This window comes from Haplochromis burtoni, unplaced genomic scaffold, assembly GCF_018398535.1.
Source record: "Haplochromis burtoni strain Fernald_Lab_line unplaced genomic scaffold, NCSU_Asbu1 Contig_260, whole genome shotgun sequence".
In the NCBI taxonomy this organism is placed as follows: domain Eukaryota; kingdom Metazoa; phylum Chordata; class Actinopteri; order Cichliformes; family Cichlidae; genus Haplochromis; species Haplochromis burtoni.
Genome location: NW_024582621.1, coordinates 773,778 through 796,006, shown reverse-complemented (window position 1 = coordinate 796,006; position 22,229 = coordinate 773,778). Strand labels below are relative to the sequence as shown.

The 22,229-nt window shown below is 39.5% G+C and overlaps 1 protein-coding gene across 1 annotated transcript; it reads left to right on the top strand.

Annotated features, from left to right (window-relative positions):
* The first annotated feature begins 18,313 nt into the window (after positions 1-18,313).
* Positions 18,314-21,926, top strand: LOC121815653 (placenta-specific gene 8 protein-like). The gene is made up of 4 exons (XM_042227428.1): positions 18,314-18,766; positions 20,220-20,330; positions 20,542-20,687; positions 21,151-21,926. The coding sequence occupies exons 1-4, from the start codon at positions 18,757-18,759 to the stop codon at positions 21,244-21,246; spliced, it is 363 nt and encodes a 120-aa protein (XP_042083362.1). The 5' UTR covers positions 18,314-18,756; the 3' UTR covers positions 21,247-21,926.
* Positions 21,927-22,229: the final 303 nt, after the last annotated feature.

Sequence of the window (22,229 nt, the reverse complement as noted above, 5' to 3'; positions counted from 1 at the left end):
ACTTGAATTGGAAGGGGTAAGAAAACGGAACTCAGAATACAATCTGCAGTCTACTGACATCTAGCTGTGAGATTTGTGTGTGGGCAGATCTATAAAACATTTGAAGTGATGGAGAAACACAAAATTGAACTTGTCAGTTTGTAACAAAATGTATTTAAAATATGAACCAACATAAATTTATTTATGCAGAGTAATAATCTAGTGAAGATGTCTGTAAATTGTGTAACACAATACCACAATCTCAACAAGAGCTCTTAAAAACAGTGTCAGTCTGATATGACTGCAGAAACAAAAAGCTGTAGAGAATATCTGAGAGAGTCTGTGATGGGATATATAAGATAGGACAAAAAAATAAATAAATAAATAAACAAAACAGGCTGTCCTAACATCTTCTTCCCTGTAGAGAGCAGTGTTGGAATGTACAAAAGAGTTAGGCTGTCTTTGCAAGACAACTGGGTGCTTTTATGTAAAGAATGATCTGAGAACACTGAGGCTAATGAAGTAACAAGAGAAACATAGTAAGTAGTCTTTCAGTTTGCATGATCAATTTTGATTATTGTTCATTTTCATTTACCATGTCAACATGATTTAGAGCAACGTTTTCTGATTTTCTGACTTCAATTTTCTAAATAAAGCATGTGTGTTGTGTTAGTGTTAAAAGTAAAGAATATAAATATTGTTTTACAATATAAAACACTTCGAGGTGTGATTTTGTCCTATAAAAAATACACCGAATTGAAAATTAAAACATAAATTGAATTAACTATTACATTTTACTTCTTTGTCTAAATGAGCACATATTTTAAGACCATCAAACTCTGATGATGACGTCACTGGACAAAAAAAATCGACTGAGCAGCATTGCCTCGATGTCCTCTGTTGTTAGATTTTGTACATTTGGGATGCTTTATGGTTGCTATAACAAACCCACCCACATTGAAGTGGTCTATTGGGTCTATTGCGCCAGAAAAAGTACTCCTTTTAAAAGCACTGCTACTTTTATCCAGACCTGTATAAAGTTATATTATTGCCAGATGCCAGATCAGGAAGCTGCATTACAGTTAGTGCAAGCTCGCTGCTGTGCTTAAGCAAAATTCTTGGGCAATCATCCAGGTCTTACACCTCTGAAAACAGAGGGAAAGAATCACGAGAGTGATTTTGAGTTGCGAAAGCCCCCTAGTGGAGAATGGAGGCTATCCCAATCGATAAGGAAAAGGCTTACAAGCCGATTAGTGATTAACACATCGCAGTCCTAATGAATAACTTAACAACCATTAGTACAACATGAAAAATAATAACTTTTATAACAATTTTCTCACCTTACATTTTTTATATTTATGTCAACTAATATGAAATAGTATTAAATGTATACCCTTTTAATTTTCAGTTGTGAACCCTTTTCTACTGTCAACTCCTGTAGTATGAAATCAACTTAGAAATAACAGCTGCATGGAGTCTTTTGGTACTGCCCAGAGGGTATAACGGTAGTCTTATCACAGAGACATGTAGGGAGAGAGGAGTGGCGATAGGTTGGGCGAGCAAGAGAGAGCGAGAGCGGGAGGAGACAAGTGGAGGGACAGAGAGAGAGAGAGAGGGGGGCAGAGAGGGGGGCGGGGACAGAGATCAAAGCTGTAAAATGTCACTGTTTTCTGTTCTGGCTTTGAGTAGAGCAAGAAGAAGACACAGGAAGTCATCGCAGGGGATCATAAGAAGTTACGACTCTTCCGCTGGTGAAGAACTAAGTAAAGTGTAGCATTCTGTGGCTGTGAAAGCGCACGGTGGAGCGCGTTGTACTGCTTTGGCAGATTGCGCATTAAATACCACGACGCACAACGGTGGAAAAAGGAAATACCATTCATTGGAGTGACAACTTCATGTCGAACCCAAATTTGAGGTGGCCGAGTCGGGTAGGTGAAAGCAGCGGGGGCTCTCGCTCTCAACCAATGAGAAGGTTAACGTCACTCCTCGGCATGAGTCGTAGAGCTGTCTGTAGATGTGGAAACATTTTCTATTCAGTCATGCGCAGTATAGCGCTTCATTCTCTGAGAATTCAGCTGGGCTCGATCATTATCAGCCTACAGAGAAATGGAGAAACAGGAAATATCATCTTTGAGCTGCATGGTGTGTGATGGCGGGCGCTTTTCGCCACTCACACCACCTCTGGCGGGCAAGCTCTGTGTTCAAGGTAGTGATGCACTCTGTGCTTTCTATGCCTGTTTGTGCTGTTCCTTTGCAAAGGTTTCAAATGTCTTTCAATAAATCTCAGAAAATCTGTTTGGTTTTGATGGTCAAATTATTTTTTCACTACACCTCACTGAAGTCTGCTTTTGAATCCAGATTTTTGTTACAGCTTTAACGGGCCTTGACAGACTTTAAGTACTGGCAGTGTGTATGAATAGTTCTTAAGAACAGCTTTGCATTATCCTTCTTAGAATACATTCAGGCACATGCAGCTCCTGTGATCAAGTCAGATATTCTACAGAGGCTCTATTCTCCATAGTGACAGGATAAAGCAACATTAAATAACGGATCCTCCATCTGAACTAATTTCAGTATGCATAAATCTACACTTTAGACCAAAATATTTGTCACACACGATAAAACATAATTAAATAACACAGTGCCTGTTAACTAAAAATTCACGTTTTAAAAGATTTTATTGAGCTTAATACCACACTATTGACTCCAAACATTTAGATCCATAAAATATCTATTTTAAATAACAAGGAATTAGAAATACACACTGGTAACAGGCTAGGATTCAGATTGAATGGAATCAGAGAGAACCACAATTAATATCTAATTAAACATACCCAGGGATTGGGTTGGGGAGGGGGGGGGCAAAGGTCATTCAAAGGTCTGAAGGTTGTGCGCAACACATGCACACACATGCATAAGCAAAGCCACCACTTATATACTAGTAGCACTGACTCAAACATTCAGACTTGACACAAAGACAGAAAGGTGAGGAAACACGGAGACTTAACCTGAACAGAAAAGATACTACGGACTCACACAGAGATGAGACTGTGACAGAAAAAAACACAGAAGAGAGCTAACGTCATTATCTGAAGAGCTCAAAAGCACCAACACCAAAAACCAAAGTAGAGCTGGAACATAATCTATGTCTACTGTGCATAGCCATCTGTCAACATGGGGGGTGGCTGCAACACTAACTCTCGGCCACCTACATACAAGGCAGTCTTGAGATCCCTTCCCAGATACCTCACATCTGGTGACCTCAGTAGGTCACATGATCGTCTGAGGCAAGGTCTTCAGTGGTTTCACTTGAAACCTCTGGTGTTGTAATGGCCCATGCTGTTCTTCACACATTGGCTCAGGTGATGAGGTACATGAACAATAGTAGCGACACCACCACTAGGGTTTAAAAACCTTTTGGTTTTAGAACTGAAGAAGCTTCTCAGATGAGGAAACATCGTCACAAAACTTAAAGAGGTTCAGTCACTTTTATTCCAAGCTGCAACTGTAGCTAAGTCACATTAGATAGGTCACCTGAGCCATAACTGATTAATGATTTTGCTGTTAATGTCGTAATGGTGGTGACACCAGGGGTTAAAGTGAAAAACTACCAAAGCTATGATTATGCACTTGAATTGGAAGGGGTAAGAAAGCAGAACTCTGCAGACTACAATCTGCAGTCTACTGACTCCAAAAAGTCCTATTGTGCTCAAAAGAGGGCACACTGGCCTTTCTAATGCTATCTCATGTGTTTAGGTGGCCCTTTTTAATTCCAAACAAGCAGGACACAACAGAAAGAGTTAAACTGAAAGATACTTGTTTTCTCGGTTGTCACGAGGATATATTTGGTCATTATTATGTTCCTGGTGGTGTAGTGATAGTTTTTAACTTTTTTTTTACAGCCTGACAAACTCAAGTAGTGAAAGTGTGCATGAATTGTTTTTAAAAACATTGTCAGACTCTCCACATCAATATCTTAGACTCACGTCAATCTGTGATTGTTCTCCACACTTCAAGTCACACCCGAAACCACAAAATGTTCCAGGAAGTATCCAGGCAGAGTGCAAAACAACAGCAGGTGCTGACAATCAGTCATGTCAACCGCATCATTCTGTAGAGGCTGCGTTTAATCTGTGCAACTTGTTTTTCTTCTAAAACTGCTTTGCATTCAGACACATGCAGCTCCTGTGGTTACACCACACAGAGTACGAGTCAAATACTCTACAACAATCAAGTTTTAATAACAGAGAAAATAATATAATAATGAGTATAAAATACTTTGAACATTAAAGTGGGCACTGACCGTAACTTTTACTTTTAACACTTTCTTTGTTGGAAGTTTACTTTCCATGTTTTCGTGTGTACACAGGTTTGAAAGAATGTGGATTTGTGTTTCTCCTTTCAGAGGATTTTAAGTTTCCTTTTACAGGAAAACATCTGCCCATCGTCCACCACACCTCTCACAGTTTGCAGATATATTTTACTCTCCCTCTTTTTCTCATCTTTAAAGCTTACAGAAGCAGAGGAAATCTTTTAATTACAATATCCATAGCTAATTTGAACTAATTCAAGAAATTGGCTGTAATGCTAGAAAGCTCATGTTTTCCAAGAATGTTAAATTCGTTGTAGGAAGGTAGGAGAAGGTTGGGTAGAAATATTTTATCAAAACTCTTTAGCTGATTTGTATGAAACAACTAAAGAGTTTTAATAGAAGTTTTTGTTTTCTGCCAGCCAGAAAAAAAACTCACCTCACCTCCTGACAATATGACAACTCACCCTTGTCCTCTACGTTTGGACTCTATTCAGTTCAATTTTATTTATATAGAATCAAATCACAATAATTGCTTCATATTGTAAAGTAAAGACCCAAGAATACAAGATTGTGTTCAGCTGTCTGTTTTATAAAGTAAAGATAATACTTTTCTACACCAACATACCTGACCTAGCGCCACTTTCTGCGTAACAAGCTCATCATCAGATGTTAATCACATGTAAACTTCTCAAAACTCTAAACACAAAATAAAAGCTTCCAACTAAACCCACAAAACCTCTGAAGTTCCAGCCAATGTGTCAAACCAATGAAAGCAGTTATAGCTGTGCTCACAACCACACAATGTTATCATGTCATGGATGTGTATTTGTTACACATTTAAAACCCTGTTTTATAAAACAACAACAACAACAAAAAACAAACAAACAAACCAAAAAAAAAAAGGATTTCTCACCAGCTACTCACTCAATCAACAGAAACATGAGTATATAGTGAAAATCACAGTGGTAACAAAGCATCTGTTGAAATTAGGGTTCTCATTTTTTGTTACTTCCCTTATTGACATAAGAAATGGCTTATAGTAACGGTTTCAATATATATCACAATCACTGCAGTGATTGGTTGCATCACTGGAGGGGACGAAGCGGATTATGGGAAAGGTGGCCAGTCTGGTGTCATGGTGTGAGGACAACAACCTCACCCACAACACTGATACGACAAAAGAGATGATAGTAGACAGGAGGAAGAAGAGGAGGCCTCACCAGCCGCTGTTTATCCTGAAGAATGAAGTGGGGAAGGTGAGCAGCTTTAGATACCTAGGCGTCTACATCACTGAGGACCTCACCTGGACACTGAACTCCACACAGCTGGTCAAGAAGGCTCAGCAGTGGCTGTATTTCCCGAGGAGGCTGAGGAAATTTGGTATGTTGGCCAAGATCCTCAGCAGCTTCTACAGCTGCACTGTGGAGAGCAGACTGACCAGCAGCACAACTGCTATAGACTGCAAACACCTGCAGTGAGTTATAACATCTGCGGAGAAGATCACCAGGAGCCCGCTGCCCTCTCTGCAGAGCATCTACCATCGCAGAGTCCAGAGGAGAGCTGCCTCCATCCTCAAAGACCTCACACACCCCCAACACCGACTGTTCACACTTCATCCCGACTCAACAACTCCTTCCTCCCCACTGCTATCAGACTCTTGAACAGTAATAATAAGTTTTGGACATCAGGTCTTCTCACATATTAAACCAGCATATTAAGCTCATAGCTCTTTTGCACATAAATCTATTTAGCACTTCAATTTTTTTGTCTCCACTTATTTATTAATATTTTGTATTTTATTTACAAATAACACGGCAAAAGAGAAAGAATTTCCTTGTACGGAGAAATGCCTTTTCTTTGCACACATGACAAAAAAACGCTTTGAATCTTGAATCTTGGGATTTGGGTTAGTTAAACAGCGGCCTCTGGTGGACGTCTCGGGAAAAGCCTGCCTGAAACCAGACAAAAAACACCCGTGGGCGGGGAGGCCCCAGAGAGAACCGGCGGCTGGCGCGCTGGGGGGAATACAATTGGTGTCATGTGTGATAGGGTAGTACTTTTTTTTAAAAAAAGCCCCCCTGCGCATGTATTCTTTATTATAATAACAACAAACTCGTCGTCTTTCAGGCGCTTGTTTCTTTAAGGATTTTGAGAATTTAGCTTAGAGAACAAGAGTTGAGCTTTGGCAATTCAGAAAACTGCTGTAATCAACTACTGAGGAGTAACATGCACTCAAATTTAGTAAATGTAACATAAGGGATTTATTTATATATTGTGCACCTCCATCAACTAAAGTAACTTACATATCAGATACATTAATCATTAATGTACACCTCGGTATGTGTGACAAAAATTTGAACCATCACAGTTTCATGAATAATCCATGGCAATGAAGAGTCTCACACTTTACATTTCCTACTTTTCCTTCATACATTTTGATTTCTTGTAAAAGAAAGTTTATCACATCTGTTCACATTGTTTCTTATATATATATATAGAATAATGCAGAAAACAGAGATTTGAGATCGGAAACCTTATGTATATGTATGTATGTATGTATATTCACTACAAGTCAAAAGTTTTTATTTTGATTACTTTCTACATTGCAGATACCAACCGAAGACATTAAATATAAGAAGCAAGATATATGCAAAGATATGCAGCAAAGAAAAAAATTGATAATAACTGTAAAGATGTCTTATATGGTATCTGTATCTTATATTGTATTGCAACAAAAATGTTATAACTTCTAACATTCAGCAGGTCAAAGCTGGAGAAGTTTTCTGATTTGAAGAAATGGGGGCATGTTGTGTGTGTTTATTCATAGGTTGTGCCCTGGTTTGATAGCTGTGGTTACACCACTATTTGCTCATTTCTGTCTGCATGGTTTTAGCTGTATCAGAGCATGATGAACAGCTTCACTGTGAGAGAGTCTAATTTAAAACTATTTCCGTGATTAGCTTCATCAGCTGCAATGTAACAGTGTGCTTGTTTATTGCAAAATGTATCCAAAATGCTAGAAAAAGAGAGTGTATTTTGACTTTTCTTCCTTTTAAATTCAGAATCTAATTCAAAATCCTTTTGCTCACATACAAGGTGATATAGTGAGGATGATAATAATAATAATAATAATAATAATAATAATAATAATAATAATAATAATAATAATAATAATAATAATAATAATAATAATAATCAGGCCCCATCTTACTTTAAAGTCAAGTTAACTGGCTTTATTGTCATTCCAACCATGTGCAGTGGTACACAGTGAAATTAGACAGTGTTCCTCCAAGACTATGGTGCTACAAATGACATTTAAAACAGACAATCAAAACAGGACAACATAAAGTGCATTGTGCAAAAATTGCAAAAAAACCCCCCAAAACAAAGACAGCGCCTCACCAGAGAGAACAGAACAATACAGACACAAGACAATGCAGACACAACCGTGCAACAGAAAAGTGCAGCAATGACAGTAACTTGATGTACGAAGGTGTGTTTGTGTGTATGAGCCTGTGCAGATAAGTGCTTGGTAGTGACGTGCATGAAGGTATATGTGTGTGTGTCAAGTCCAGTGTTCAGGAGTCTGATGGCTTGGGGAAAAAACTATCTCGCAGTATGGCAGTGAGGGCCCAAATGCTCTGGTACCTCTTGCCAGAAGGCAGCAGGGTGAAGAGTGTGTGTGTGATGCGTGGGATCCTCCACAATGCTGGTGTCTATGATGGAGGGAAGAGAAGCTCCAATGATCTTCTAAGCTGTTCTTACTATCCGTTGTAGGGTATTGTGATCCAATACGGTACAGTTACCATACCAGACAGTGATGCAGCTGCTCAGGACGCTCTCAATAGTCCCTCTGTAGAAGGTGGTGAGAATTGATGGTGGGAGACGGGCTTCTCTCAGCTTCAACAGGAAGTAAAGACAGTGTTGGGCCTTCGTACTCATGGAGCTGGTGTTGATGAACCAGGAAAGGTAATCTGCCAGGTGAACACCAAGGAATTTGGTGCTCTTGACAACCTCCACCGAGGATCAATCAATATTCAGTGGACAGTGATCTCTCTGTGCTCTCCTGAAGTTGACAATTATGTCTTTGTTTTGCCCATGTTCAGAGATAGATTGTTGACTCCACGCCAGACCTCATAGTACCATATCACCCCATAAGAACACTTCACTCTCAAACTGCTGGTTTACTTTTAGTTCCTATACTATTGAAAAGTAGGAAGGTTAGGAATCAGGTCAGGGCTGGAATACACAGCTGGAACGTGTATTACTGCTGGAAGCATCTATCTATTGGATTCCATCTACAACCCGGCGCGTTCATGAGGAAGGCCTCGGGACGTGACAAATCATCGGTATATTATGCGGACCAAGTGAGAACAGGCTCGAATACAATGGCTGAGATGGACATCGCCGTTCTGCCTATTTCCTTTGTGGCTAAAGATCAGTGACATACACCTTATAAGTTGCTTTTAATTTAAAGATCACAACTCTTTCGAATGATATATGGCTAGTTAACATTTGTACATGTACATTTTCATCAACTCTTTCTCACCTTGAGCCCCATCTCTTGAACTGAACTCAGGGCTCAAACACAATAACATACATAAACATGTTTATTTATTCTAGATATTGTTGCAGTCACTTATTGTCAGCAGATTAGACGTGTGACCTTCCTGTCTTTGGACAGTTGATAACAAGCTGACTAAACAACAGCAACTGGTTATAAGGTAACATTATGCCAGCTAATGTTAGGCTCAGGTGTCCTAGAAATCATACTTTCCCTCTGATAAACACTTTTATTACAATCTTCAATCATATCAGAGTTTTTTAGGTAATTGAATTGGGTAGGATCAAGACGTTTAGATGTAGTGGTGAGATTTTAAAGCATCAACATTGGAGCTGGCAGCTCTGTAAAATGATATGAAAAATAGAAAATTGAACTTGTCAGTTTGTCCCAAAAAGTTTCAGTGGGAGAAACATGTGAAAGTGAAAAAACGATAAGCCATATCATTTTTTGATTGGTTGACATGGTACAGTCTTCCACCAAAACGACAGGCTGTTTTTTGTTTGTTTTTTTTGGGGGGGGCATCGTGGCTCAAGACTTGGCAGTTCGCCTTGTAATCAGAAGGTTGCTGGTTCAAACCCCGGCTCCGAAAGTCTCGGTTGTTGTGTCCTTGGGCAAGACACTTGACCCGTTGCCTACTGGTGGTGGTCAGAGGGCCCCGTGGCGCCAGTGTCTGGCAGCCTCGCCTCTGTCAGTGCGCCCCGCTGTGGGTACAATGGTAGCTTGCCATCACCAGTGTGGTAATGGGTGGATGACTGTATGTAGTGTAAAGCGCTTTGGGGTCCATAGGGACTGAGTAAAGCGCTATTCAAATACAGACCATTAACCATAAGCAGAGAGTGCTTGCTAGCGCTCTTAGACAGTAAACGTGATGAAACTATTGAAGAAAAAACGCGGCGTATATATTGTTTATCATAACTCTGGTTTTACATGGCCATATCAACACAATTTAAAAGCTGGTATAGATCACCTTGTTGCTTTGTCATCTTAAAGTGGTCATGTGATTGGCTTACCACGACTATATTCTTCTTCAGCCAAACAGTGGCACTTATGCAATTATTTTCCCCCTTAGCTCCAGGTATTGTGCCAAAAAGTGATTTGTCTACCAGAAAGTGATTGCTGTCCGCAGGAGCGCGCACAGCTGCTTAAAGCTGTAGCGCCCAGATTACTTTCATAGACAGCTACTTCCGTGCAACTGATATAAGGTGCATTAAGCTGAACACAGCTTCAACCGTCTGTTTGTTTAAAAATAGTAACGCGACCGCGCCGCATTTTCTTGTTAGTAACGGTAACGGCGTTGTAACGATAGGAACAGTAATTAGTTAGATTACTCATTACTGAAAAAAGTAACGCCGTTAGTAACACCGTTACTTGTAACGCCGTTATTCCCATCACTGGTAACCATCTCCTCATGTCTCCTTGCATCAGTGATCTCAGCTCCCTAGTGTTTCTAGTTTTTTGTTTCCAAGTATAGGTTTTGGTTACATTTATTTCGGTTCCCTGTTGCATTCTTGCATTTTGTATTTGCTTCTCAGCCAAATAAATGGCTCATTTTGAGTTTAACCTCACCTTCCAGAGAGTGCGTATTTTCATATTATGACAACTCACCCTCGTCTTCTAAGTTGGATTCTGTTAAATTCAATTTTATTTATCACATATCATAGCACCAAATCATAATAATTGCTTTATATTGTAAAGAAATACCAGAGGATACAAGATTGTGTTCAGCTGTCTGTTTTAAAAAGTCAGGTAAAGTTAAGACAATACTGTTCTCCACCAAGATACCTGATGTAGCACCACTTTCTGCTTAACAAGCTCATCATCAGATTTAAATGACATGTAGAATTCTCAAAACTCTAAGCACAAAAGAAAAGCTTCCAACTAAACCCACAAAAGCTCAGAAAGTTCCGGCCAATGTGTCAAACAGTTAAAGCAGTTATAGCTGTGCTCACAGCCACACAATGTTATCATGTCATGGGTGTGTAATTATTACACATTTAAATCCCTGAAAATCGACAGTTAGGGGATGCAATATGTTTATAACAAGAACAAAAAATGAATTTCCCACCGGCTTCTCACTCAATCTACAGAAACATGAGTATGTAGTATATTCACTACCAGTCTTTTTTTTTTTTTACTACTTTCTGCATTGTAGATACAAACTGAAGACATCAAATATATAAAGCAAGATATATGCAAAGATATGTGGCAAAGAAAATTGATAAATAACTCTTATATTGTATCTGTTACATCAGCGGTCCCCAACCCCCGGGCCTCGGACCGGTACCGGTCCGTGAGTCGTTTGGTACCGGGCCGCGAGAGTTGAGGCTCAGGTGTGAAATGTATGGTTTTCAGGGTTTTTATCGGTTTTCAGCGTTATTTTGTTATCGTTTTTATCGTTAACTCGGTTTTCCTGGGTCTTTTCACGTGTGTTATGAATAAATCTTCTTTTTTTCGGTACCGGTACTAGTTTTATTTTGTTGTATTTATCCGCGACACCTTAAAGGCCGGTCCGTGAAAATATTGTCGGGCATAAACCGGTCCGTGGCGCAAAAAAGGTTGGGACCGCTGATTTAACTTAAATTTACAATTTGGCCAACCATGCTGAGCAGGTCAAAGCTGGGACAAGTTTTTGATCTGAAGAAATGAAGGCATGTTGTGTGTGTTTATTCATAGGTTGTGCCCTGTTTTGATAGCTGTGGTCACACCACAGATAAAGTTTATTTGTTCATTTCTGTCTGCATGATTTTGGCAGCAGCAGACAAAATTGAACTTGTCATTTTGTCCCAGAAATTTGATTCTGTTCATTAGTGTTTTCAGTGGGACAAACATTTTGTCTCTCATCAATGACTGAAACTAGCAGCACTGACGAACAATGGGCTGGGAGGCCAGTTTCTTGACCATTAATGTGCGAACTGTCATGAATTCTGAATCAGGAGCTCGAGCTTGCACTCTGCTGCATGGGCTCCTACACCCTCTCCTCTTGGAGTTCTCAGTTGCCATGGATTGAGTATGCACACAACTGTCTCACCTCCTGAGCTACAGGTCTTTCTCCTTATCAGGTTTCCCTGGGATGCCAACCACTGTTGTTCCCAGAAGTGGCCATTTCTTCAGTTCTATGTGGCTAGAACTGAAGAAAACTTGGAACCTGACCAGAGTCTGTCCTACCGCTGAAAGACCTCAGCTCCTTGCTATGTGCAAGGTGAGAATGTGTGGTTGTCCTCTAGAGCTATTCCTCTGAAATGCCTGTCTAGAAAGTTAGCTTTACTCTACTTTACTCCTTTTGGAACTATATGATTAACTCTGTGCTCCTTTTTTAAAGTGCTCACTCTTCCTGTAACAACTGCTTCCTGCTCTGGCTTTCCCCGTGACCGTGTTGTTACAAATTCTTGTTGTCACTAAAACTTTTGAACTCCTAGTTGCTTTCCTCGAGTCTGCTTTTGAGTCCAGCTTTTTGTTACAGCCATAAGAGGCTCAAGTACTGACAGTGTGCGTTAATAAAAAACCAAAACAAAAAAAAATTGTTAGGCACTAATGTCAGTCTGTGGCTGTTCTAGATATTTGTAGAACAATTACCAAAAAAAGTAGCCACAACATGCTCCAAATCATAACCTCAGCCCACCCACTACTTCCCTCACAATTTCCAGGTATATATTCCTCTTGTTCTTACTCTCATCTTCAAAGCTTACAGAATCAGAGGAAAGGTAAGAAAAACCTTTTGTAATAATGAACATCTTAATCACAGTCAATTCTTTGTGAACTTATGATACTGGTTAGTTAGTTTCATCATCAGTAAGCTGCTGTGAGTTAGTTGAAGGAAAACTGTACTTTCCTCAAGACAAACATGATCTAGATGTGTGATAATTATCATTGCTGTCAGCACAGTGAGGATAAAGGAAGCTACAGTTTAGCCTTTTAAACTCATTTTAGCGACTATTCTTTCATACACTAATCTGCATTAGCTTACAATTCGATAAATGTTAGCTGATGGGTTTTATGTGTAACATGTAATGCACTACAACTGAAAATACCCTTTACATGATAGAATCTTAGACACAGTAGCCAATGAAACTTTGCTTTGTTTGCACTATAAATGAATTCAGATAGCAGCTTGCAACGTGAGAATGATTCAAGACATAAACTGCATGCCAAATTTAGGATTTGTTAGAAACACCAAGCCTCTCCTGTCCCTGTTTAGTATGCTTGATTGAACCTGAAGTTAGCTAAACTCTCATAACTGTAAAGGAACTAAAAATGCATTTTACAATTGGACTAGCATTTATGTAGCAATTTTCAAGTGTGGTGCACAGTGCTCACCATGTTTCAAATCACATCTTTATTTAGCTCATATTCACATCTACAGATGTACCATTTTCAGTATACAGCTAATTTATAATCATCATTTAACCTAATATGCATGTCTTTGGAGAAAAAGGGGTGGTGGTGTAAGTAGAGTTTAGGCCCATATGTTGCAGTCAACAAGTCTGGGAAGGTTTATTTGGACAGACAAGACCAAAGTGGAGATGTTTTTGTTGTGCACAACGTCACGTTGGTCGACAAACTTGAACCTAGCGTTTAAGCCCAAACACCTCATACCTGCTGTCAAACACAGGGGTGGAAGTATAACGATGGGGCTTGCTTTGCAGTCACAGGACAGCTAAATCCTAACTCAAACTTATTGAATTATATTTTTGTCATAACAAATCTGCAAGCAAAAACAAAATCCGAGCAAATAATTTTACTTCATGGGCGCAATTAAATTCCTCGTGCATAGAACGCGGCAGCAGCACACACAAAGAAGCCAAGATTCGTGCGCGAGTGTCTGCTTTGGACGCCCTGCTGAAGTTTGATATGGCAAGGCAATAGTGCCGTAACTTGGCACTTACACTACCTACCTACCTGGTTGAAGAAATTATATAAAAATTGCAGTTTAATAAGTCAGAACAATGTAAAAAATTGCGGGGATCTCAACAGAACGCTGTATTTTACACCAGTGACTGGTGTTTAAAAGCCTGTTTTCAGCAAGATGTTTCAAAACGGTTCGGATGGGGCAACAAAAGGCCGGAAAAACAAGTGGTGCTAAAAAGAAATAGCTCGAGGGACATTTTAAAAGTAATTGGATTACTTGGCAACAGGTCAGTAACATGATTAGGTATTTAAAGAGCAACTTAGAGAAACAGAGTTGCTCTGAAGGAAAGGTGGGCAATTTGTTTGCTCAGCAAAAACGTCCATTAACAAATTGTGTAACAATTTCAGAATAATGTTCTTCACTGTAAAGCTGTGAAGACTTGAAATATTTCATCATCTAGAGTCATCAAAATCTATATCATCAAAACGTTCAGAGACTCTGGAGAAATCTCTCTGTGGAAACAACGAGGCTGAAAGTCATGATGTTGGTGATCTTTAAGCCCTCAGAGGAAACTGCATTAAAAACAGACACGATTCTGTCATGGAAATCAGTGTATTTCCTCTATCAATTGGGGCAAAAGATCTGAATCACTCTTTTAGAGAAGTACGTGGTGCAGTGGGTTGCCAGAAATATCAATGATGGATGGCAGTTTGTTCAATCACTTCCTGCTGCCAATCACAGAGCTAGCTTTCCTGAGCAGTTTTTCCAGTGTTTGTGTTGCCAGCTCCAATCTGGCTCCCCAAGAAGACCACAGCAAAGTGCACTGCACTCACCTCAACTGACAGAACATCTCCAATATTCTGGTGAACTCACAAGCTTCCATGCTTGCTCATCCACTTCTTGTATGCAGGTCTGCTAGTTATGTGACGTACAATGCTGTGATGTCACACCCTCTTGTGCTATGTTCCAAATTCATGTAAGACTTCCAGAGTGCTCTGATGACATTGAGAAGGACATCTTCAATTTACAAGGAAAGCAATTATTTTCTGTTCTTGAGATTACTTATTTACATCATAGTTCAGAAAAAGTCACCACATGACCTCTTTAAATTCCACTTCTTTTATTTAGTTGACATGTGGGCGCCCTCCAGAGGCCAATACATATATTATTCATACCGGTCTGATTCAAAAAGGCATTTCTGGTTCAGGTTGTTGCATGTTGAAAGATGCATGTTGAAATATTCTTGAGACGCTGTTAATAATATTATTAAAATTGAATGCTATTATACAGTAACAGTACTTTAAAAAGAGTAGAACTGTATTTAGATAAAGTTAAGGTCTCCACTTGTGCAGACCGACCACACCAATTCATCCTAGATTCCCTTTGTTGCACAGTGATTCTCTATTCTGTAGGAATCTTTAGCACAATCTTTACTTATGTACTAAGGCCACCATGCATTTTAATGAATTTAGAATATAATAAAGCTAACAAAAGACAGAAAGCTTTTTCTGGAAAAAGTAGAGAGCTCAACTTTTATGAATAATAAAGTTGTGCTCTATTTAAAGTGATGCCACTTGATAATAGCCTTGAAATTTAATAACAGTGTGTCAAGAATATCATTTTTGCTCCTCCCACAGGCACATGTAAAGCACGCATATGCAGTTTGGAATCAGACCAGCACGAGTCGTGCATTTCTTGGCCTCTGGAGGGCATCGACATGTCAACTAAACAAGAGGGGAATTTAAAAAGTGGTCATGTGCTGGTTTGCACGTTTTCTCTCTCCTGTGGGTTGTGAGTGCAGATAGGAAACCAGTGTTTTTCTACCAGTGTTTTTCTACATGTACAGCACTTCTGTCTCTTTGCAACATATCTGCCTGCCCCCGTGTTCCTGTATTTTAAATGATGTCACACTTCCTTCGGATGTATTTAAGATTTGAACCAAAACACAAAGATGAAAGCAAATTTGAATTTTCTTTTAGAAAACATGAACGCTGTCCTCTGTGCTGAAGACCATCCAGCTTGTTTTAAGCATCAAGTTCAAATCCTGCTTTTCTGATGGTCTGAGGGTGCATTAGTGCCTACGGCACTGGCAACTGGCTCATCTGTAGAGCTGCATCAGTGGTGAAACGTATACACCGATTAACTTTATCTGCTTCAAGTAAAGAGTCGGAGGGAGTGCAGGTCATGTAGACTGTGCGTCAGATATATTCAATTAGCCAAAAAAGCCCAGAGATAAAGTTTTGTGATCTGCAGATCCAGGACTGGAGAACAGAGTGATAGATCTACAGCAGGCATAACTGAAGTTAATCTAGGGGTTAGCTGCACAGAGAGAACCGCAAAGCATTAAAAACATAGCAATTACTAGCACACACCAGCTACAAGTATGTATGTGTGTAACATACTTATAAGAGCCTTTGGTTTACATAGCATGACATCAACAACCATATCAGACACTAGTTCAGACAACTGAGCTCCTTACCAAGGACAGCCTGTCACATCCTTCTCTCCTGTTCACTCCACAGTCTGTCTGTTCAGAGGACCTGAAATATTATATGGATGAAATCTTACAGTCGAAGCTGAACACAGAGTGAGTGGAGCTCTGCAGCCAGATGTGTACAGCGGTTTCATTGAGTGAAGCACATTCACCAACAACAACATGAACACATTCTATATTAGTTCACATTTTTTTAAATTATGTTTACTCAATAGGCTAATAGGCTAATTATGTTTTTTTGTTTTTTTTTAAAAATCAGTAAAAAATGTTATACTGTACAGCAGATTAATGTGACGGCAATGCAGAGGCTTCAGAACATGCCTTAGAATCCTCTGATTTAAAATATTTCTTCAACATTAAATGAATCCAGTAACAGTTGTCAGTATTCATTACCAATACTTATTAACATTACTTAATTGCCTGTTGATAATTAATTCATCAAACTTTATTTGTCAAGTTGTAAACAAATACATTTTTAAACAGCGTTTCTGTGGCTACCACAGTGTATCTCAGTTCTATGCAGTAACCTGAAGTGTCCCCGCGAAAGCGTAAAACTGTAGTAACGCGTGCAAGGCAGACACTCGCTCGTGCACAATGGCTTCATGCACAATAAGATGTGAGAGTCAAAGTTGTTCAAATAACAGTGATGGTATGTGCTTAATTTTTCACACAGTGCTTCTGCATTTTTGACGTAGTTATCACTACACAGAGGCAAATATTAATATGTGAAGTGTTTTTGGCCTTCTGATATTGGATTTGCTTAATGTTAAGACCCGAGGCCTGACCTACGAACCAGAATTTGGGCCAACTGAGGAAACTTGAGGTATTATCTGCAGTCTGAATATTGTAAAAGTTATTCACTTCATACCAGGGGAACCACTGGAGACCTAACTTGCTCTGGAGCAGATTATAGTGTAAAATAGAGATCAACAGGTTTGCTTTGAGGCTTCAAATAAGATAGATTTTATTAACATCTATATAAATTTGGCACAAATGCTAAGGAAATTTGTATTGTGTTGATTCTTTTCTGTAACAATGCTTCTTGGTAATAAATATTAAGCGATTGGTAGGCCTGTTTGTTTCCCCTTAAATGGCGCTGCATTTGTAAGGTTGTGAGTAGAGATTGTTGAGATCCAATTGTAATAATGCATAATGATAATACTACTAATAATAATGATAAGACATTTTTATTCATGCTGTCGCTTTGAAATGCTGTGGCACAAAAACTGTTTTGTATTCTAAAGAACAAAACTTCCTGACACAGTAAGATTCTTTTTCTTTTCTTTGGGGGTCCTGTTCTAATTCGTATCACCGCTGGGATTCCTGCCTGCTATGATGGGTCACCGTAATCTAATTGCCAAATAGCATAACTTTATATCATAAAGTCCTGTTCAGTGGCTTCCAATCATCTGTCCCTAATGAAATGGAAGCAGGTTTCCAACTTGGAGAGGTACTAGGGCTCACTCCACATAATGCTGAAACTTGCATCTAGAAGATCAACAGCAGAGTCGATAGCAGGATGAGCTATTTGGCAGTGGCAGAGACGATTTGGCAGGGTTCTAATGGACCAACCAACATAGTCAACTCTGCTAGACAGATTAAATAAAATTTTTTTAAAAAAAGTAGAAAGTAAATAAAAAATAAATGCAATAATTTGCAAAAAGGATCACATTTCAAAAAAGGTGGGACAAGGGCAACAAACTGTTGTTTTTAAAGTTTTGTCTGCGTCTGTAGTTTTGGAAACATGAGTGTGAAGTTGGACCATTGGACCACACGTACAATACACGGACGTGGTGACAGCACTTCTTTATTTTACATTCGGTTTTACTGTTTTACAATGGGACACAGACACTCCCGCTCCGCTGTCACGTCCGCTCCCCTCCCCTCCGACTGTCACTGTGAACATAAAGAGGCACAATCACATTCACATCCCCTGTTCACCCCGCCCCTGCGGCAGCATCACCCTTCCTCTGCAGCCGGCCAGAGACCACACCCAAGGCACACAGATATTTTTTGCTCAACAAATTACAATTGTGATGGACCGAGTTGAAAAACAGGAGGAGCCCAGGAATTATTAGAAAAATATAGTTTCCATTTATTTAACCCCCAAAAATTATATTTACAAGACTAATAAATGTTGAGCTCATAAAAGAGGTCAAAGAAACAAAACTGAACTCAGGCAAAGACTGCAACCTTAACAAACCAAATGACTGCCCAAACATACATAATTGACCTAAACATGAAATGACATACAAGGGTATATATAATGGCTGATCAGACCATTGTGACACATGAGGGGTAACAAACAAAACACAATCATAAATCACAAACGATGCAGTACAATCTAGTTTGTTAATAAACTAAACACTAAAGAAGAAAATCAAAAACCCCATTAAACCCTAAACTCAAATATTTAATTAAATACAAATACTTTGTTTTTAAAGTAAAGAAAACACACATTCCCCCCTTCAGCAGGAAGTGGTGGTGTGGTCCAATTATCTTCCTTTGTATTTAATGGTTTCAAACCCTGGCTACCATCTTTTGTCCAGCAACTCCCAGGGATGATGGCAGGTAAGAAATAAAAAGACAAAAGTTAGTCAGAAAGCAAAGAAATAAGTAGTATGAATACATAAGTAAACTAAATGTGTGCGCTTACAAATAGAACAAATGTATCCAAACCAATCAATGAAGTTATTGGCAACTAAAATGTATTACTATGTTCAAAATGAAGAATGAAAATGCAAAAGTTACCGACTTTAGAGTGTGGCCACGGGTTTGGCCATCACAACAATATTCCAGTGATGTTAATAATAACATTTTTGGTTTGGCAACGTTTTTTACATCAGACATCTTGTAGCCTGATGTAAAAATCCTAGATCCTTGTTACAGCCCAGAGGGCCTGGCAAACATGTTAGCCCCTGTGTTACTGAAATACATCAACCTTTTAGGGATGCTATAGACACATGTAAAGTCTGCTGAAGAAATAAACAACGATGAGACAGCTGGAAGCTAGCTAAAACTTTTCATGTTTCCATATAATTTTTGGATACAAGTTAGTTAAATGCAATTCAATCTAGGTGTCAAGGCTGTCTGCAGGCAGGCAGGATAAAGGACCCAATATGCAGATTCGTGGAGGCGGAATCCAAAGTCCACTGCTTTATTGCAGGCCAAGTCACAAAACAGAACAGAACTTAAACTGAACCATGAACGCTGAGAACAGAAACACACAGGCCAATCTGAGGGTACGACACAACACTGACACAAAGAAACATGGGGCTTAAATACACTGAGGAAGTCATCAAGGAATTAGACAGGAGGGGAATACAGCTGGGAGGAATGAGACCTAACGAGAAAGGGGGAGGGACGCTAGGTAACGCTGACATAAGACATAACCCTTCAAAATAAAACAGGAAACAATTCACAAAGACGCAGACTAAGAAACACGGACTTTACACAGAGGGAACACACGGGCAAAGGCTAAGCACAGAACTAAACCTCAAACCAGAATAAAGTGAAACAGATTTATAATAATAATCAACAAAGCACAACAAGAGAATCAGAAAACAATCCATAATGCAAAATTAAACGAAAACATAAGAACTCAGAATCCTGGGTCAAAATGACCCAGAACCGTGACACTAGGATTTTCTTGTCATCCATCCATCGCCTTCTGCTTATCTGGGGTCAGGTCATCAGGGCAGCAGCCTAATGGAGGATGCCCAGATCTTTCTCTCCCCACCCACCTTCTTCAGCTGATCCAGGGGAACACCAAGACGTTCCCCTGGATCAAGGTGAATGCAGTTTATAAACTGAGTTCACGAGTTTTAAAAGATATACTCATAATTTTAGTGTCAAAGGTTTTTGCAGTGATTTACACTAACCAGGAAATGTAAAAATATCCACACTTTGGACAGTAATGTCTCAAACCAGCTGTTATCTTTTTCATATTTGATTTCTCCGTACACAGAAGCAACAACCACTATAACCCTTCAATGCGTCTCCATTTCTACCCTCTTTCCTCCAGAAATGGCCGTCTACCAGCAGCCCACCCAGGTAGTGACGATCACCACCACTAATCTAAACCATGGGGAGTGGAGCACTGGCCTCTGTGATTGCTTCAGTGATATGGGCACTTGTAAGTTAATCTAGCAAACTCTATAAACAGTAGTGGTTTTTGCATTAACACTCTCCACAGACTTTTATTCAGAGAGTCTTGAGTATCTGAGGATCTAAAGTTGGGGCTGAAGTCAGCATATAAAACACAGGATGCACAAGCCAGTAATGAAAGGACAACTTATTCAAAGTGAAGTAAACGTGTTTCTGCATATTCTTCTTCTTCCGTCAAGGTTGCTGTGCCCTTTGGTGTTTTCCCTGCATGCAGTGTGATACAGCCAACAAGCACGGCTGTTGTTGCTGCCTCCCAGTCCTGGATGTATGCTGCGTGGTGTCGTCTTTGCTCCGCAAGTCCATCAGAGAGCGCTATGGGATCTATGTAAGGCTGGGAGTGGGGGAGGGTCAAGGTTATTATTGTTAGCTAAAAACTAAACTGAGGAGAGATAACCTATAACAAAGGCCGTGTGAGGTGTTGAGGAACCAGGACACCCTGATAAGAAGTGGGCTCCTGGAACAAGACAGCATAAATGGGTCCTCGCTTACTCGCTAACGGAGATTTGCCACATTAATGCGGTTTTAACTCGCTAACGCTGACAGGACTAATATATATATTAGTCCTGTCAGCGTTGGCGAGTTAATGCGGATTGCCCCATGCAAGGCGCATTAGCATTAACGTGTTAGCGCCTTGACCCTGCCTCTTAATTATTCAATTATAATTAAAATTTAGATCATCTGCGTACTTAGTTTTCATGAATAGTTGGATGGGCCATTGCTATGAATTGTGCGATTGTGTTTCATTCTTGTCTCTCACTCTTCTCCTCTTCCTCTTCTCCATCCTGCAGGGCTCGTGCTGCGATGACTGGTGTAAAGCATTTTGCTGTTACATGTGTTTCTGGTGCCAGATGCATCGCGAGGTGAAGATCAGGAACGGCCTGTAGCTCACCATCTCAATGATGGTCACCACTCAAGTTGTCAGAGGACAGTATGTAACCATTTTGGCTGTTTGTTGGGTGAATATGACAGTTATTTGGTATAATTTTGAGATGACACAATAAATATGAAAAGTTGATTTCTGCTTCTACAGTATGAGGCAAAAACAAAGACAAAAACAAACAAAAACAAGCCTGACACACGAGCTGCTTTTTCATCGCCACAACAAGAATTTCTAAGTTCCTGTGCTCGTGTGGTTCAGTGCAATATGTAGAATCAAGATTTTTTTAGCTTTGGCAGCATGTTGGGTATAAAATATAATTGAGAACGTTTGTTTACTCTGGCCAGAAAAATCTGTGTAATTTCACATGCTCACAGTTATTGTAATCTTTCTGAACTTTTGCTGAAATAAAAAAATATTCATCTTTTGTGCTCAGGTTAAGACAGAAACCTTTCTGTCTTTGTGTCAAGTCTGAATATTTGAGTCCTTGCCTCTGTGTTAATTGGCATCCCCTCATGTCTCCTCACTCTCAGCTCCCTAATATTTCTAGTATGTTTTTTTTTTTTCTAGTATAGGTTTTGGTTAGTTTTTTCGGATCCCCTTTACATTCTTGCATTTTTCATTTGCTCATCGTCCAAATAAATGGCTCATTTTCAGTTTAACCTCACCTTCCAATGAGTGTGCATTTTGGATCATGAACACTCACCTCTTCAAGTTTTGACAACTCACCCTTGACTTCTAAGTTGGATTCAGCTTATTTTAATTTTATTTATCACATATCATAGTGCCAGATCATAATAATTGCTTTATATTGTAAAGAAAAGACCCAAGATTGTGTTCAGCTGTGCGTTTCAGTCAGGTAAAGACAATACTGTTCTCCACCAAGATACCCGATCTAGCACCACTCTGTTTAACAAGCTCATCATTAGATTTTTATCACATGTAAACTTCTCACAAAGCACAAAGAAAAAGCTTCCAACGAAACCCACA

Coding starts and splice junctions, on each gene's coding strand:
- LOC121815653 (XM_042227428.1), top strand. Junction 20,331..20,541: donor CTTCAGTGATATGGGCACTT/GTAAGTTAATCT, acceptor TCTTCCGTCAAG/GTTGCTGTGCCCTTTGGTGT. Junction 20,688..21,150: donor GAGAGCGCTATGGGATCTAT/GTAAGGCTGGGA, acceptor TCCATCCTGCAG/GGCTCGTGCTGCGATGACTG.